The sequence below is a fragment of the Triticum aestivum genome, chromosome 4B (assembly GCF_018294505.1).
Source record: "Triticum aestivum cultivar Chinese Spring chromosome 4B, IWGSC CS RefSeq v2.1, whole genome shotgun sequence".
NCBI classification, from domain to species: Eukaryota; Viridiplantae; Streptophyta; class Magnoliopsida; order Poales; family Poaceae; genus Triticum; species Triticum aestivum.
In genome coordinates, this window is record NC_057804.1 from 504668334 (window position 1) to 504684556 (window position 16223).

Genomic DNA, 16223 nt, shown 5'->3' on the forward strand with positions numbered 1-16223 from the left:
AAGGAGTTCATGTATACACTTTGTGTTAATGCTTTGTTTCGGTTCTCTATTAAAAGGAGCGTCTTAACTACCCTTAGTTTCCATTAGAACCCCACTTCCACGGGAGGGTAGGACAAAAGATGTTATGCAAGTTATTATCGCAAGCACGTATGACTATATACGAAATACATGTTTGCATATGCTTGATGAATTGCAGCTAGTTTGTATCGCTCTATATTATGACAATTACATTGAATCACATCTGAACACCCCATCGCTACTCCATGCCTACTCCTATCTACTATTGTTTGTGTTGAAATCACTACTGTTACTTGGCTACTATTGTACAAACTTGTTACTGTTGTTGTTACTGTTACTGTTTTTCTTCTATCACTACTATCGTATTATTGTGCTACTAATAAATTGATGCAAGAAAGTTATCTCTCGGGTGTGGTTGAATTGACAACTCAACTGCTAAAGTTTATACATATTCTTTGGCACCCCTTGTATCGAATCAATAAATTTTTGTGAAATGCTACCCTCGAAGTCTGTCACGATCCTCTATACTTGCGGGGTTAAGATGGACACAACATCATTTGGAAAGCATATTGCTCACAAGGGATACCTCGAACTCAATTGGATAATTGCTCCTTTGGGGGGAAAGAATGTCTTAAACTTCTACCCATTTATAAAGACCTGGTTTCTTGCTCTATTCAAGATCGCCACAACATTCTGTGTTGGGCATATAGATGGAATGATCAAATGGTTGGGAAACATAGTAGAAAGCAAAATAAATTCGCATCTACGATCACCCAAGTTCAATATGAAGATGCATAACGGGTTGGGATCACGATCATTACCGTCACCGAGTTGCAACGGAAGAAGAACGTGTCGGTGTCAATCATACTTGGAGTCCCTCGAACCATCGATGAATTATCCCTTGTACCGCCCACAAACAGTCCCTTGAACTAAAGATCGAAAGCACGGCCTCTCTACTTGGTTGCAATCGTGCAGCCTTCACGATCCGGCAGCACTTCGCCGTCGAGAGCTAATCGCCACTGGAGAATTAGAGGGAGTAGATTAGAACCACACAGGGCTTCTAATTATGAGTATAAGAGGATTAGCCTAGCTCTAATTAGTCAACAAGGACCAACTAGAACTAGAACTAGAAGAACTAGAGGAGGCTCCAAAATTTGTATGTTCAATTATGGCCAATACCTCAAGTATATATAGGTTAGAGGGGGAGGGATAGGCATCCACCAAGGGAAGCCTCCTTGGGGTGCCGGCCAAAGGGGGGAGGAGTTGGACTCCTCCCCTATTAGGATTCGCCCCACTTCCTTAGAGAAGGGATGCGCCTTCCCCACTTGAGCCACAAGGGCCCAAGTTGCCTTCCATCTCTTGGCCTTTTTAGGCCCATTGACATTAAGTTAAGTATAAAATTCTTCTAAATACTTTCAGAGCATTACATATATGTTTTAACATCCCTAGAGACATTTTCCAACCTATATATTATTTCTTAGTAATACTCGGTATTACCTCATACTCCCCGAAACCCTTCCAAGGACCCCGAAACGCTTACGGATCCTCTTGGAACTATTCCAAATATTAATGAAACAATTCCAAAAATATATTCTCACCACTCTCGTCCTACTAATACTTAGCAGATCATGATTTACTTAACCTTGTGACCCCGTAGGTTCGGTAACTCACAGACATGAATGAAACTGTTTGTTCAATGACCGACAACGGAACCGTCGATGTCCATATCGGTCCCTATGAGCACACGAATGATACTCGAGTAAAGCTTTGGTTATCATGTGATGTTCCCTTTGCTTCGCAATACTGTACAAAACACGGGATGCATCGATATCCTCTTGAGTCATAACTATGCTAGCTATACCGATATCCTCGTTACTGGTTTTGTTCACTTTTCTCGTTATCGTGTTCCAGCATCCCCGTGACGAAGTCACCTATGTCTGGCCGGACAATGATGGATATCGTCACACCGAGTGGGGCCTAATAATATATATCCATCGTTGGAGGAGCAAGACCCTCTCTCGAGCTATCTAGTCCCTTGTCAAACTTTCTGATGAATCTGTAAGTTGTCGTTATGATCACCGTGTTCGAGGTGACATTTGAGCAACCCCAAAGCCTACCATGTGGTAAGAAGTGACTACGATACTCTCATGGTCTAAGGAGCAAAATCACAAGCTAACACTCTGTGTTATTACAATTGATTACCGACGATATAATCTCAATTCATAACAAACAAGTTTGAGTTGATTGAATACGATCGTTCTTCCAACGTCATAATCTCAATGTTGTTTCAAGACTATAATTACACTTAACGATATCCTAAGATCCAGAAAACATGATCACCAACAACACTTGAGCTAGTCTTAGAGGCGAGACTAGGAACCTTTATTTTATGCATTTATCATTTCACACGTGCATATGAGTTTTCCATTGAATCACATATTTTACGAGCGGTTATAGCATATAATAAAAACACATAATTATGAATATGAAAATATAATAATACAATAGTATTGCCTCTAGGGCATATTTCCAACAAAAAACCGCCCTCAAGTTGGACTCACCACACTCTTTTGCCAAAAATCCCCACATTTCCATTCACAATTTTTGGCTTTCTCGGGACTTGTCTAAAAATTTTCATTTACCCCTCTCTGAAGAGGCTTTTGCACAGTATCTGAGCTAGCTCACCAAATCCAAGAGGTGTAGTTAGTGGAAGATTCAAATATTTGGCAAATCCCAGCTGGAGCAAAGATTCCAAGTTTCCAAGATTTATTCCCTTCTTATTGGGGAACATGAGGTTATGTTTGCAATTAAATGGATTTGGGATTCTTGTTGCCAATTGAAACACAAGATTTTCCTTTGGCTGCTCCTTCGCAATAGATTGAACACAAGAGCAATGTAGCAGAGCAAGCACTTTTTGATCCTAGATTATAGTTGCGCCATGTGAGCATGTTCTTTTTTTGCTGCCCATTAGCAAAGGTAAGCTGGTCTCATCTTTATCCTAACTGGAGGCCTACTGATGAAGGATTGCATGTTGAAATTGACGGCCTTGCTAAACGTTCCCTTCGCATTTGAAATCGTTATCCTAGCTTCTTGGGCCATCTGGACCACAAGAAATGACAACATCTTCAAAGGGATTTGTTTAGAAAAGGAGGATTACCCTCGACCTCTACATTAGAGTGATGCATGCAGCCCTTTATTAAGAAAAGTGATTGAAAAGTCTGTGATCCAGAACAAGCTCGCTCAGAGCTGAAGAAAAATAAAAAAAGTATAATACGCCACAGCCGGCGAAAATGGAACGAGATGACTAAACACCTATCCTATTACTAGACCGCCATCCAAACCAGTTGTAGATAACCCGAGCTACCATCTTCCATCGGACAGACCCAGTAACCAAAGACTCCCTAGCTTTTACAGGAGTGAGTAACAACCACATACGGATCCAAGCAGTGGCTCTGTAGATAATCTGCAAAAAAATTATACAAGTTTGTCTGTTATACATCCAACATCTTCAAAGGGATGACCCCAAGCCCATACCGTTGTCACAAATGATTCAAGGACGAGCTCCATTGGTTTACATACAGAGCTACGAGGAAACAATACTCAACTTTTGAAGATTGGGTTAATAGATTCGATTAATCCAGATGGATTCTCTCACTTGTATGAGATGCTTATACCATTGTAACCTATGGCTTTGTTATGTTGTTTTATTCTTTTATTCATTGAACTCTCCTCTTTTGTATTACTTTTTTTTAAAGCAGTAGAATCCTTCTGTTCCCTCAAAAAAAAAAATCTAGTGTGATTTTGACCAAGTTGTACAAAATATCTCGAGAGTATGAGCTTGCTTGGGCCAACTGCCAGCCTGCTTGCCGCTAAATGACACGCCTAGTTGTCACTGTCTTCCCTTCTCCTCCTCCCGTAGTCTTGAGCTACTTATCCTCTCGTGTTGGAGAACTCCACATAACCTGATCACACCTCCAGTACTCCTCCTCAAGATCGCAGCATGCAATGGCCTCCCTTACCACCATCACCGCTCCACATCTGTCCCCAGCCTTGACACGACGGCGCAACGCCGCCGTGCCTAGGCGAAGACCCTCCTTCCGCTGCCAAAACCGCCCCCCGACCGAGCCGCCGATCGGCGGCGACGGAGGAGGAGGAGGAAAGAAGAGGGCGTGGTGGGTGACCATGGCCGAGAGGGCGCACAGCGGCGTGGTGAAGGCGGGGATGGACGTGCGGGAGAGCCTGAGCCCGAAGCAGAAGGGGGACTGGAAGGACGTGGCGCTCATGAGCCTCTCCTTCGCCGTCTACGTCTACATCTCCCAGAAGATCGTGTGCACATACTGCGCCTGGGTCTCCATGATGAATCACTAGCTCAAATTCCTAGATATATTTAGCGCCAACAAAGCATCTGCTGTTATCATTGTACTTGTAGTTCATCACTCTAGATGATCTAAGAAACTTTTTCTCGTGCAAGACATGATTCTGAGTTGAGAAGTTGCATATCGCCAGATCTTGGAAGAAGCAGGAAACAAAATTGCCAATTAATCTCAGGAAAAAAAGAGGCATTCGCCTTACATACACCTCTGACTGATCGCGCCTATTCCTCGACACTGTACTACGCAAAGTAACTCCGTCCCAGCTGAGCTCAGTGGCTACTCACCACTACAGACCTGACTGACGAGAAGTCAGTCGTGGTGATTACTTATTAGATTAGCAGTAGTAAATTACTTTATTAGAGGCTAAACTAAACTAAAGTGACAGAGTTCATCTCTCCCCACTCCTGCCGGAAACCTTGGTTCCAGAAGAGGATGGTCAGCGCTCACCGCTGCCGCCGCGGCAAGGCGATGTTGCCGATGTCCTGCAGCGGCGAGCGCCTCGGGACCACGCTGGGCGAGTGCTTCACGCGGCAGATGAGCACGTGCTTCTCCTTCTCCTTGCCGCCGTCCTGCTGCTGCTGCTGCTGCTGCTGCGGTGGCCGGTGGTGGTGCTGAGCCCTGGCTGCCCGCGGGTTCTCCATCCTGCAAGCCTCAGACCATGCCCGGCTGGGCAGGTTTGGGGTGGGGAAATGGGATTTGAAGGTGTGCAGCTTGCCTTGGAGCTCCGAGACCTTCTTCTGGAGCTCTTCAGCATGCTGTTCCGACGCCTGCGCGCGTTGTTTCCACTCCAGCATCTGGTGAAATGTTAACAAGGATTTTCTTCAGATAACAACATCACTGGCTATAATATGAGCATCTGAAAATGGGTGTGTTCAACTCATTCTGAAACTTTTATTGAAAAGAAAACTCATTCTGAAACTAGAGATTTTCCCAGAGCCTTGAACATGCAGTCCATTCCAAATAAAACTGGAAAGCAGTGTGTCTGAACTTGCACTTTAGTATATAAAGACTTGTTCGTCATTGGATTCTGACAGGTTTTCACTTTCAGTTTCAAACAAATTCAGCACCAACCGAAATTCAGTGAATTTCAGCTATTTCGGCTTGCGTTTCGGTCAAAAGACCAAAATGTTCACTTGAATTCAATTAAATATTTGATTTAAAAAAAAACTGGATTCATGTGTACTACTGAAATTGCTGAAATATTTTGCCCGAAAGTTAAATATTTCAGCGACTGCTGAAATTTATGAAATTCAGTGAATTTCATCGAAATTTCACTGAAAGTGAAAACCATCTGACACATTCACTATTTTGTTTTCAGAGAGAAGTTACTGTAGAGTAAGAAATCAAGGTTGTAATCTTTAGGCGCAAGAACAGAACTCCTACTCTTTTTTTTTTTTGCGAGAACAGAACTCCTAGTTAAAATGAGTACTCTTTTGTTTCAGCCAATACATCTTGCTCTGAATTCCAAAAGTTGATGCACGTAAGTGCCATTAGTAGCACACCAGTATGTAAAGGACGATGCAGTTACCAGAGCCTCAACAACTAAAATTACTTTTGTAAACCCAAGAAGCGTTTCTAGGTACTGAAGATGCAAAGCATAATTAGAGGCTACTGACCTCAGAATTCAAGGAACCAAGACTGATGTCAGACGCAATGGCACGGCGCTGCCATGTATCCCTGGAAGACTGCAGCTCCTGCATCTCCAGCCTGACCTGCTCCAGCATGTCCTGCATCTCAGTCCATTGCTCCGATTCCGCTCTCACTTGCTTCATTATCTTCCCCACAATCTCCTTGCAGTCGCAGCAGCTTCCAGAGCGCACCAACTTGCAGTCTTCAGCCACAATCTGCATGGAGAAAAGATTTTAGCAGGACATAATTTAACTCGACTCGAGTTTTCTTCTGTGCACGTACTCAAAGCATGCATCTTTGGGCCATAAAAAGGAAGAATGTACAGAGTGAGAGAGCGCAATAAAAGTTTCCCCGGTATATGTCAACCAAATCCAGCAGCCCTGCTGTGCCCACCCAAGCTGAAAGCCTATAATGGTGGATATCTCTGCCATAATTACAAGCTGTATGATCCGTGAATGCAATGCCCCTTCAAACAAGAGTTACCTTCTCTCTTTTTTTTGACATGAACAAGCAAGGGTTGCCAATTCAAACTAACTTGAGTCAACAAATAAGTTTGACAGTGCAATGAAAATGCACACTTGAGCAGATCAGATGGTCCAGTCCAGTGGCACAATAGTTATTGCGGTAGTAGTTGTACAGTAACACACAATGAGCACCTCAATACTATTCACTGGCCTTTGGGCCTGGCCCATACCTTTTGCATAAGACAGGAAAGGCTAGCTTTCTTCTTGTTGTTGTGGGCACCCCAGTCCTATTCACTGGTCATACATGGCCCAGATACATCATAAACCATGCTACCACCATGTGCTCTCTCTTGCAAAAAAGTGCAGTTCCTTTAAAGTTTCAAATTTGCACTTGCATTGCATTTAAACATGCCCATTGGGCGTGGGTGAACCATTCAGAACAATCAGCCATGGCAATGTCACATTTCAGCACCAAAGTGGCTTGCACTTCTTTTCAGTTGAACTTTTTTTTTTTGAATAGACAAACAAGTAAATGCTCAGAACTACTACTACTACCACTAGATCATTTTCCTCTAGAACAGAACCAACCATTTTATTTATATAAAAATACGCACTTCACAGAACTATAACATTTTTTTCTTTTAGAACACAGCCTACAATAATGATTTAAAATTGACAGAGGAGTATCTCAGTGGCACAGGTCTCGCACGAGCAATAGTACAAGAAAGGCAGCAGAATATTTCCAAATTCCAAGACCCAGGACAATCTCCAAAAGTAAGGGGAAAGGGAGAACCCTTGGCCCAGGACCACCAACGGCAACGGCACTGACTGACAGTGTGGGCCAACTAACAATCATTGACGGGTTCAAATCATATCATGGGAGATCATATGGCAAAGCTATTTTTTGAATCGCCTACGGCTACGAGTAGCAGTATCGAGCTATTGTGGAAGAAACGAAGATTGGCCCATCATCCCATCCGCCCCATCAACTCCAACAGTGGTTAACAGAAGCATGCACTGCCGTCGTATCAATCCATGGATTTGATGATAGGTTTTGCTTTTGCGCACAAGTGCCATTAACCTCTCGTGTTGCTGTTGGGTAGCTGCCCATCGACCGCGCCAATCTATGGATGGATGGATGGATGATCTGTGGTGGACCCGGTTGATCAGATCAATTACTCATCTCCCTAGGAAACCAGTGCAAAACCCTGTACATGCCATCCCCACAAGGCCACAACACAGAGGCAACAGGCTTGCATTTGCATGCATCCATGATCAATTACTCATCTTGGGCTAGCTGCAGGCCATTTCAAAACTCCCCGATGAGACAAAAGGGACCCAATCTGATCGTGGATTCATAATGCCGTCAAGTCGCTGACCAGTAGTTGTATTGTACCCACCCGAGTCAACGACATTCGGGTGCCCAACACTAATCAAGCAACACTCCGTGGTAGTACTGGTAATAACTACGCCAGCAAGTTAAGCGCGGACACTAATCTTGATTTCGGTACGAAGCAATGGGATAATAAGATAAGCAAAGTGGGCTAGTGGAGCACTGAGCGTAGTGGCTAAAACAGTATTATGAGCAGTAAGCAAGGAGAAAATTTGAATCCTACCTTCTGCGGGTGTTGATGCTTCTCGGAGGCCACGCTGGCGCCGTGCCAGGCGTTCTGCCGGAACGCCGCCGCATTGCTGCCGTTGCTCGCGTTGCTGCTGCCGCTCCAGCTCCTCTGGCTGCACGCGCTCGCCTTACGGCTGTGCCGGCTGCCGCATTTCCTGGACTGGCAGCCGGAGTTGTCGCCGCCGCCCGCGACGGCTTCCAGCCGCCGGCTGTACTCCGCCATCCTGTCGCGCATGCCCTTCGACATCCCCTCCATCTTCACCCGAAGCATCTCCACCTGCAACGCGTACGTACATCGTTCCCGCAAATGCTGCACCTTTAGTAATGGATCATCAAACATCACAAGTTCACCACGGTTATTAAGATCGGCGGCACTGTGTACGTGTTATCTGCACTGGACGCGTTACGTACATCTGACAGATTGGCGCTGGGGACGTGGTCATCGCCGTCGTCGTCCTCGGCAGGCGGAGGCGGCGGTGGGGAGAGCGGGCGCGCGATCTCGCGGATGTCCTTGATAGTGGGCTCGGCGTCGGCTGGTGGCATCCTCTCGAGGCGCCGGCGGAGCGAGGATGCTTGCCGATCGAAGTTCCGGCCGTGGCTCCGCCGCAGCTCCCGCATGCCGCTCATCGCCCTCCTCCCGCTCTCCTTCTCCACCCGGAGTTCCTGCATCATCTCCTCCAGGTCCTCGATCCCTTCCTCCAACGCCGCCGCCACGCCGACCTCGCCACTTGCGTCTATCTTCTTCCTCCCCTGTTGCATCATCCATAACCAAAAGTAGTACGATCAACCACCAGTCCACCATCATCAATCACTCTGTCGCAACGAATCAGGCAATAAGTTCGATCGAGATGACCAAAAAGGTGGGTGTTTTGACGCGCCGTACCGAGGCGAGCGTCTCGACGGCGGTCTTGAGGGCGGCCTCCATCTGGCCGCGGTGGCAGTCGAGCTTGCGGAGGGCGACCTCGCGCTCCATCCGGAGGAAGTTGCACTCGGCGCGGAGGATCTCCGCCTGGAACCGCCACTTCCCCTCCTGCTCCGCGGCGTCCTCCCGCGGCCGCGCGGCGGGCCCGTGGGAGCAGGGCGGCGACGCCGGCGCCGACTCCAGCCCGCGCACGCGGCGCTCCATCTCGAACAGCGCGCCGAGGTTGACCACCTTGGGCGCCGGGCGGGGCTGCTGCGGCCGGGCCGCGCTCCGGCTCGGCCTCCCGCCCGCCGCCGACGACCTCCTCGCCAGGTTAAGGATCCGCGGCGTGACCGTCGTGGCCGTCGCCGTCGCGTGCTGGGCCCTGGCCGGCCGCCGCGCGGACATCGAGGACGCTCGCTTGGTTTGAACCGAACGCGGAGAGCAGAGCGCGGGTGGCGAGGGGTGCGTGCGGACGTGGACGGATGGGCGTGGCGTGGCGTGGGTTCTGTTTGCCTCGATGGGGGGCGGGGCTTATGTGGCAACGGTCGGGTGCTTTTGGTGGTGCGGGGAAGGCGTTGGTCGGAGGAGGAAAAAAAGGCAGGGCAGGGCAGGGCAGGGGAATGGAGGCGGTGTGTCTCGTTTTCCGTGAAAAGCCACAATTTGAAAGGATCTTTGCGCGGAAATGACCGCCGTGCCCCCGGCCCCACCAGGACCAGCCGGGACTCCGACGCAGCGGCGATTGTGCAATGACTGGACTGCTTGGTTGATGGTGCGAGGGGACGGACGGGATCGAGCGGACAGCCGGCACTGCTGGGTGCTACAGTATAGTTTTGGGTGACTGACTGTTGGGAGGCCTGGGCCGGACGGACATTTGGCAGCTTGGGTTTCTGCGCAGCAGCAGCAGCGGCCACTCGTGCAGCGCAAAGCTGCGGCAGCATCTTTCTTTCAAACGAGTCTGTCTAATCGTAGTATAGAATGCGCTTGCGTGTGCTTGCCAAGAGCAGAGAGCAAATGAAACATGAGGCTATTGGTACTTGAGGAAATTCCGTTGCACGCATGCTTTTCTTTTTTATTTTGTGGGACATTCCTCCATCAGCTTGTTGAAGTATCATCACATTTTGTTTATTTTTGACGTGGAAAACCACCATGCATTCCGTTAGCTAGTGGGCTCAACCAAATCGACGGCCACAACACCCATTACATCAGTGGGCAAGCTAGTGAGCCAAACACGGTAGCTTCCTGGTTCTAGCCTCACACTGCGACCAGCAAGCAAGTGCGCCAGCACATAACACTCACGGGGATGAAAAACAACCTTGTACTCAATAAAACTCATACGAAGCAGGAACTTTGTCTCACGGAATAGGGTCCTCAATCTTGCATGATCCATAGAAGTTGAGCCGATAGCTTGACTTAGGGCCAGGCAGTCTGTACTGAAGATAACTCGTCCCATTCCAAAATCCTCCGCCAAATGTAATGCTTTCAACAGGGTCATTGTTTCCACTTGCGGAGGTTCAGAAATTTGGTCAGCTTGCCTACCGCAGCAAACAAGACTTCACCGGACGCGTCCCGAGCAATACATCCCCACCCTCCCATTGTACTGTCACTAATAAAAGTTGCATTCGTATTGATCATCACCCAATCAGTGGGAGGGACTTTTTAACTTGGTTTTGTTCTCGCAGAGGGCTTATGCTCGGAAACATTTGTATGCTACCATTCAGTAATCATCTCAGAAACTTGGCTTACGAGGGAGTTGGGCATAAGTCGACCCGCTCGTGTCGCCCCGCTCGGGCGACCCGAGGGGCGAAACCCTACCCCCGCCGCCTCCCTCCCCTGCTCGCCCTCCCCTCGCCGCTGCCGGAGACTGCTGACGCCGAGCAAGCTTGGCGCGCCGTCGATGAAGGTGGCGATGGGGCCCTCGCCGCCTCGCCTCGTCCGTGGGGGGCCTCTGGATCTGGGGCGGCGGCCCCGGCTGGTGAGGCGTCGCCGTCTTCGGCATCCGGTGGCGTGGGCGCAGGTCGGCGGTTCTCGGCCGTGTGGACGGCAAGATCCCCGAAGAATGCGGGCCAGCGCGCGGCGGCAGCGTTTGCTCCGGCTGTGTTAGATCTGGCTGCCCCCACTGCCCTTCTTCTCCAGCAAGCTCCTCCCCTCCCCAGATCCGGCCTGCCTCGTCGAGGGGCCTCGGTCTGCTCGGGTGGGAGTGGGTGTCTGGATGCAGGACCGGGGGAAACCCCAGCCGCCATCCCGGCGGCGACAGCGGCGACGCCCGCGGGCGCCGCGCACCTTCCTGGAGGCGTCGTTCAGGTCTTGCTCCCCATCGCCCTCCCCTTTGTCTCCCGGGAGAAATCCTCAATTTTGTTGGGCAGCGGCGACGCCCTGGGCGCCGTAACCTTCTTGAAGACGTTGTTTTGGGAACAAAGACGGGTTGTGGGCTTCGTTGTGGTGTAGGTGGAGTGTGTCGGCGGCGGCAGCGTGCGTCCATCGGTGGCGGTGTATTCCTTGGTGCTAGGTCAAGTTGTTATGGTGCTCTTCGCCGGGCTGCAGTTTATTCCTCCGGTGCCCTTGGATCTTCCAGGACGGGAAGGGATGTGGTTCCCCCTCCTACGGTGGTTGTACTTCAGCTCGTCGAGCGAGCCGAAGCTCCCAATTTGGTCTTGGCCCTCGCTGTTGCCCATTTGTGCATTCTGACCGCTCGCCCTCTTCCAAGTCAGAACTTTGGCATATGGTGTTGCTCTGCTCTAGGTGAGCCGTCGTCGGCATGTCGGGAACACCTGGTTCCGCCCAAGTGGTTTCTTCGAGGCCATCCATCTAGGCTCTAGGGTGAGCATGTCCATCGCTCAACGATGCGGCGCCTTCGAGCCAGGCGAGGAGGCAGGGGCCTTCTTTGACAATGGATCTGGATGGATGTGTCTTTCTTCAAGCCCAGGTCTTGACAACGGCGGGCCTTGCATCGTCGTCGGTGCTCTCTCCTGACCAGGATTTTGCTTTCGCCTTGGTTTTCGGCGTGCTAGAGGATAGTGGCATCTCTAAGCTATATGCTTTACGCCAATCTTTCTTACTAGCTTGTAGTATGTGCATTGTGAGTTGTTCCTTGGCGCCCTTGTATCTTTGTTGTTTGTTTTCTTTGCTTTAGTTGGTGAGTGGTGATATTTGGAGTTGTAATCCTGGCCAGTTGATGGCTTTGTTAATTCAAAATCGGGCTCTTCTTGAGCCTTCGTTCTAAAAAAGTAAGTCGACAGTCGCCGTGTCTGATTCTATTCCTTTCTGACACCAGCGCCACAACAGATAAATAATCATCAATTTTGTCTTTTTCGGCATAGACATGACCTTTCTAGGACTTCCAACATTTGCCTTATACAGTCAAAATTCCTTCGGTATACTACATAAACTACTCTTTTAACCATCACCACCACTCCTGCCCCCGTGCAAAAAAAAAACAACAACCTCTGTCCAAGATGTTATTTTTAGCCTAACAAAGTGTCTTATAATTCGGCCGGGGCAATTACGCCTGGACGCGTGACAATGAGCACGGGAATTCCTCCACTAATGTTGCCTCCGGGTCTGGCAACACCAGCATCAACCGCTGCCGAGTCGGACCAGCACGCGGCTGCTACGGGCGGCGACAAAGCTCATCATCCACCTAAGAAGTAGCTCCCTCCTCCTAAAGGGCAAGTTGCATCTGCCCAGGGTAGCAATTCTAAGAGGAATCATGAAGTTCGTCAGACTTGTAAGACTCCTGGTCACCATATTGTTCAACGCCCTCAAGCTTCGTGTGAAAGATGTAATAAGAATGGGCACTTATCGATCATTTGCACTACCTTCCTTCCATGGGAGTGCATTCCTACCACGTGTGATTTTCTGTCTAGAGGGAAGTGATTCTATTATATTCATGTTTAAGTTTTGCCAAAACAGATTGAGGATAGATCTAGGGGTATGGTGATTTTAGTGGTTGAGGGAGAGGCGACTACTCATGAGATTAGTGCTTATATGGGGGCTGGCTCGCATTAGACTACACGTTTCTGTTGGGGATCGTTGCAGAAAATAAAAAAATTCTACGCATCACCAAGATCAATCTATGAAGTAACTAGCAACGAGAGAGAGGAGAGTGCATCTTCATACCCTTGAAGACCGCGAGACGGAAGCATTATAAGAACGCAGATGAGGGAGTCGTACTCGAAGCGATTCAGATCATGGTGGATTCCGATCTTAGCGCCGAACAACGGCACCTCCGTGTTCAACACACGTGCAGCCCAGTGACGTCTCCTGCGCCTTGATCCAGCAAGGAGGAGGGAGAGGTTGAGGAAGAGGGGCTCCAACAGCAGCATGACGGCGTGGTGGTGATGGAGTGGCAGTACTCCGGCAGGGCTTCGCCAAGCTCTTGCGGAGAAGGAGAGGTGTTGGGGAGGGGAGGGGCTGCGCCTTAGGTGTGGTTCTGCAGCCCTCCCCTCGCCCCTCTATTTATAGGAGAAGGGGGAAGGGGGACGGCCCCCTCTATATGAGGGGGGGCGGCGGCCAAGGGGAGGGGGCTTGCCCCCCAAGCAAGGGGGCGCCCCCTTTAGGGTCCCCCCCCAACCCTAGGCGCATGGGCCCAAGGGGGGTTTGCCCCCAGCCCTCCAAGGGCTGGTTCCTTTCCCTCTACGGTCCATGAGGCCCTCCGAGAGAGGTGGCCCCTCCTGGTGGACCCCCAGAACCCCTCCGGTGGCCCCGGTACAATACCGATATGCCCCCGAACTTTTCCGGTGACCGTATGACAACTTTCCATATATAAATCTTACCTCCGGACCATTCCGGAACTCCTCGTGACATCCGAGATCTCATCCGGGACTCCGAAAAACATTCGGTAATCACATACAAGTCTTCCTAATAACCCTAGTGTCATCAAACCTTAAGTGTGTAGACCCTACGGGTTCGGGAATCAAGCAGACATGACCGAGATAGCTCTCCGGCCAATAACCAACAACGGGATGTGGATACCCATGTTGGCTCCCACATGTTCCACGATGATCTCATCGGATGAACCACGTTGTCGAGGATTCAAGTAATCCCATATGCAATTCCCTTTGTCAATCGGTACGTTACTTACCCGAGATTCGATCGTCGGTATCCCAATACCTTGTTCAATCTTGTTACTGGCAAGTCACTTTACTCGTTACATAATGCATGATCTCGTGACTAACCACTTAGTCACATTGAGCTCATTATGATGATGCATTACCGAGTGGGCCCAGAGATACCTCTCCATCATACGGAGTGACAAATTCCAGTCTCGATTCGTGTCAACCCAACAGATACTTTTGGAGATACCTGTGCTATAGTCACCCAGTTACGTTGTGACGTTTGGAGCACCCAAAGAACTCCTACGGTATCCGGGAGTTACACAATCTCATGGTTTAAGGAACTAATACTTGACATTAGAAAAGCTTTAGCAAACGAACTACACGATCTTGTGCTATGCTTAGGATTGGGTCTTGTCCATCACATCGTTCTCCTAATGATGTGATCTCGTTATCAATGACATCCAATGTCCATAGTTAGGAAACCATGACCATCTATTGATCAACAAGCTAGTCAACTAGAGGCTCACTAGGGACATGTTGTGGTCTATGTATTCACATATGTATCATGGTTTCAGGTTAATATAATTATAGCATGAACAATAGACAATTATCATGAACAAGGAAATATAGTAATAATCATTTTATTATTGGCTCTAGGGCATATTTCCAATGGTCTCCCACTTTCACCAGAGTCAATAATCTAGTTACACTGTGATGAATCAAACACCCATAGAGTTCTGGTGTTGATCATGTTTTGCTCGCGGAAGAGGTTTAGTCAACGGATCTGCGACATTCAGATCCGTATGCACTTTGCAAATATCTATGTCTCCATTTTGAACATTTTCACGAATGGAGTTGAAGTGACGCTTGATGTGTCTGGTCTTCTTGTGAAACCTGGGCTCCTTGGCAAGGGCAATAGCTCCAGTGTTGTCACGGAAGAGAGTGATCGGCCCCGATGCATTGAGAATAACTCCTAGGTCGGTGATGAACTCCTTCATCCAGATTGCTTCATGTGCTGCCACCGAGGTTGCCATGTACTCTGCTTCACATGTAGATCCCGCCACGATGCTTTGCTTGCTGCTGCACCAGCTTACCCCCACCATTCAAAATATACACGTATCCGGTTTGTGACTTGGAGTCATCCAGATCTATGTTGAAGCTAGCATCGACGTAACCCTTTACGACGAGCTCTTCGTCACCTCCATAAACGAGAAACATATCCTTAGTCCTTTTCAGGTACTTCAGGATATTCTTGACCGCTGTCCAGTGTTCCATGCCGGGATTACTTTGGTATCTTGCTACCAAACTTATGGCAAGGTTTACATCAGGTCTGGTACACAGCATGGCATACATAATAGACCCTATGGCCGAGGCATAGGGGATGCCACTCATCTTTTCTTTATCTTCTACCGTGGTCGGGGATTGAGCCGAGCTCAATTTCACACCTTGCAACACAGGCAAGAACCCCTTCTTGGACTGATCCATATTGAACTTCTTCAATATCTTATCAAGGTATGTGCTTTGTGAAAGACCTATGAGGCGTCTCGATCTATCTCTATAGATCTTGATGCCTAATATATAAGCAGCTTCTCCAAGGTCCTTCATTGAAGAACACTTATTCAAGTAGGCCTTTATGTTGTCCAAAAGTTCTATATCATTTCCCATCAAAAGTATGTCATCCACATATAATATGAGAAATGCTATAGAACTCCCACTCACTTTCTTGTAAACGCAGGCTTCTCCATAAGTCTGCATAAACCCAAATGCTTTGATCATCTCATCAAAGCGAATGTTCCAACTCCGAGATGCTTGCACCAGCCCATAAATGGATCGTTGGAGCTTGCATACCTTGTCAGCATTCTTAGGATCGACAAAACCTTCCGGCTGCATCATATACAATTCTTCCTTAATATAGCCGTTAAGGAATGCCGTTTTGACGTCCATTTGCCATATCTCATAATGATAGTATGCGGCAATTGCTAACATGATTCGGACGGACTTCAGCTTCGCTACGGGAGAGAAAGTCTCATCGTAGTCAACCCCTTGAACTTGTCGATAACCTTTAGCGACAAGTCGAGCTTTATAGATGGTAACATTACCATCCGCGTCCGTCTTCTTCTTAAAGATCCATTTATTTTCTATCGCCCGCCGATCATCGGG

At 48.7% G+C, this 16223-nt stretch overlaps 2 protein-coding genes across 2 annotated transcripts; one reads left to right on the forward strand and one right to left on the reverse strand.

Moving 5' to 3' along the window:
- The first annotated feature begins 3951 nt into the window (after positions 1-3951).
- Positions 3952-4488, forward strand: LOC123092956 (uncharacterized). The gene has a single exon (XM_044514818.1). It carries the CDS (start codon positions 4024-4026, stop codon positions 4384-4386), a length of 363 nt encoding a protein of 120 aa, XP_044370753.1. The 5' UTR covers positions 3952-4023; the 3' UTR covers positions 4387-4488.
- Positions 4489-4533: 45 nt separating this feature from the next.
- LOC123092954 (uncharacterized) lies at positions 4534-9620 on the reverse strand. Its single transcript, XM_044514817.1, has 5 exons — positions 8989-9620; positions 8517-8855; positions 8101-8382; positions 6008-6235; positions 4534-5185 (listed from the first exon to the last, which is right to left on the reverse strand). The coding sequence occupies exons 1-5, from the start codon at positions 9412-9414 to the stop codon at positions 4835-4837; spliced, it is 1626 nt and encodes a 541-aa protein (XP_044370752.1). The 5' UTR covers positions 9415-9620; the 3' UTR covers positions 4534-4834.
- Positions 9621-16223: the final 6603 nt, after the last annotated feature.